The sequence below is a fragment of the Pundamilia nyererei genome, unplaced genomic scaffold, assembly GCF_000239375.1.
Source record: "Pundamilia nyererei isolate P.nyererei 1_Seehausen unplaced genomic scaffold, PunNye1.0 scaffold00039, whole genome shotgun sequence".
NCBI lineage: Eukaryota > Metazoa > Chordata > Actinopteri > Cichliformes > Cichlidae > Pundamilia > Pundamilia nyererei.
This window is the reverse complement of record NW_005187440.1, coordinates 611,085-613,234: the sequence shown is the minus strand read 5'-3', so window position 1 is coordinate 613,234 and position 2,150 is coordinate 611,085. Positions and strand designations below refer to the sequence as shown.

At 35.6% G+C, this 2,150-nt stretch overlaps 1 protein-coding gene across 1 annotated transcript in view; it reads left to right on the top strand.

The window, feature by feature from the left end:
- slc26a6.2 (solute carrier family 26 member 6, tandem duplicate 2) overlaps positions 1–2,150 on the top strand; it is a 19,741-nt gene that overhangs the window by 1,082 nt on the left and 16,509 nt on the right. The window contains 3 exon segments of the mRNA XM_013910266.1: positions 377–516; positions 686–796; positions 1,889–2,118. Coding sequence (XP_013765720.1) covers positions 377–516; positions 686–796; positions 1,889–2,118 — 481 coding nt within the window.

The window sequence follows — 2,150 nt, the reverse complement described above, 5'->3', positions numbered from 1 at the left end:
AAAACTAAGGGGGATTGCAAACCTTTGCGACAAAATTGTGGAACAGCTTATATTGCTCTATTCTCACCCTTGACTCTGTGGCATACAACATCTGAAAACACATCTTTTCAGACAGGCACTTGGGTAATGTCTCTGTGTTTTGTGTGGTTTTACTTGATTTAGGTGTGCTCATTTTGAATGCCTCTGTAAAGCACGTAGTGGCTGGTTTTTGTCTTACTTATTAACTTTTTCAGTAGTTCAGTAAAAAAGCTGGAGTCATCAGAAGTGGTTTGGCATCAACTTCATGATTAATAAAAAAGCTTATCCCTGAAGTATTTTCTTTTAAATATCACTTTCTGCATCTATTTTTACCCTCTGCTGACACAAAACACATCAGGTGTTCTGGCCACCAGATGAAGAGCTGCCTGCTGGGTACTGTTCCTATTTTGTCATGGCTTCCCCGTTACCCCATCAGAGAAAATGCCTTGGGTGACCTGATTTCTGGGATAAGTGTGGGCATCATGCAGCTGCCACAGGGTGAGATGAAAGTTCAAGAGATAGTAGGAGAGCTAGATATAGATATAATTTTCTAATTTGTTTATCATAAACTGCGGTCAAAAATGTTTCTTCTCCATTGTTTAAATAATAAAATGTTTCTTTATCTATTATAAAAAGTGTAGAAAATCCTCTGTTCCTATCACTGCAGGTATGGCCTATGCCTTGCTGGCATCTGTTCCTCCAGTATTTGGCTTGTACTCATCCTTCTACCCAGTCCTTATCTACTTCATCTTTGGCACATCCAAACACATCTCAGTGGGTATGTAATAGTTTATGGTTGCGTGTTCTATTACAGCTTGGTATTAAACTAGTAATAATGTGGCAACAGATAGTTACTACTATTAATTACAAATTAACATACAAGTAAATATCTTGCCTCAATAGTGGTTATATGAGTAATATTACCTTGAAATGTGTGTATCACAACAGAAAGTGATGGCAATAATACTTATTCATACTTATACAAACGTATGTCTATGAGAGAAAAAGACGAAGAGTAATAGTACTTTGGTATATTAATAATTAAAATATTAATGATGACCTGATATCAATAAAATGGTAACCTTTACACCTTTGAATTTTCATATGCTGACATTAGTAGCAAAGTTGACGAGATGGTGACCCCAAATTAAAAAGGTGATATTAGGTGATTTCTTTTATATTTAACAAATAAAAAGGTGAAATTAATTCCATCGTAAATCCCCAGCATTCTTTAGTGTTTAAAGGTTTAAAGGTACAACGCTACTCAGCATTATGTTTAATGTTGTGTGATAATTACCTGGAAACGTGTGACAACTACGTTCAACAACCACTATGGAGAGTGGCGTAGTTTTACAAGTTTATTATGTCGGTCAGCTTTAAGGCCAGCAAATGTCTGATTTACATATTTTAAAGTCTAAAAGTTTGCTTACATGCGCATTTGTAGACATATTAGAAAATATTCAGTGAGACGTTCTTGTAGAGACACATCAACACTTGTCTAAAATAAAAGTTTTTGTAATTATATAATATTTGTATATAATATTTGTTTCCTAAATCACTAGATGACATTAAAAGACACTTGGAAAAGTTGCCTTTTAAACTGGCTAATCAAAAAGGAAACAACTTGGAAGCGAAGTAACATTAATCAGAACGAATGGAGACTTTATACCCTAGTGATATGATTCCCTCAGAGCAAAGTCCAAATGCCTTCATGTTTGTGAAGGACCCATCAGTTTCCAGGCTGAAATAAATCAGTAAAATAAAAAAAAATCTGTAATAATAAAATTATTAATCAGTGGAATAACATGTTGCTCCACTATGTTTTCATAACGCCGCCTAATAGAAATCATTTTCTATCTCTGTTTTTTAGGAACATATGCAGTGATGAGCGTGATGATAGGAGGAGTGACTGAGCGACTGGCCCCAGACTCAAAGTTTATGACATGGGACAATGTGACCAACACCAGTATAATTGACACAGTTGCCCGTGATGACGAAAGGGTCCGAGTGGCTGCAGCTGTCACATTTGTATCTGGGTTATTTCAAGTAAATATTTGAAATCACTCAAAATTTCCACCCTGCATTCGTAAATTTTGGAGCCATAAATGGGCACTTGTCTCACTGAGTTTGGA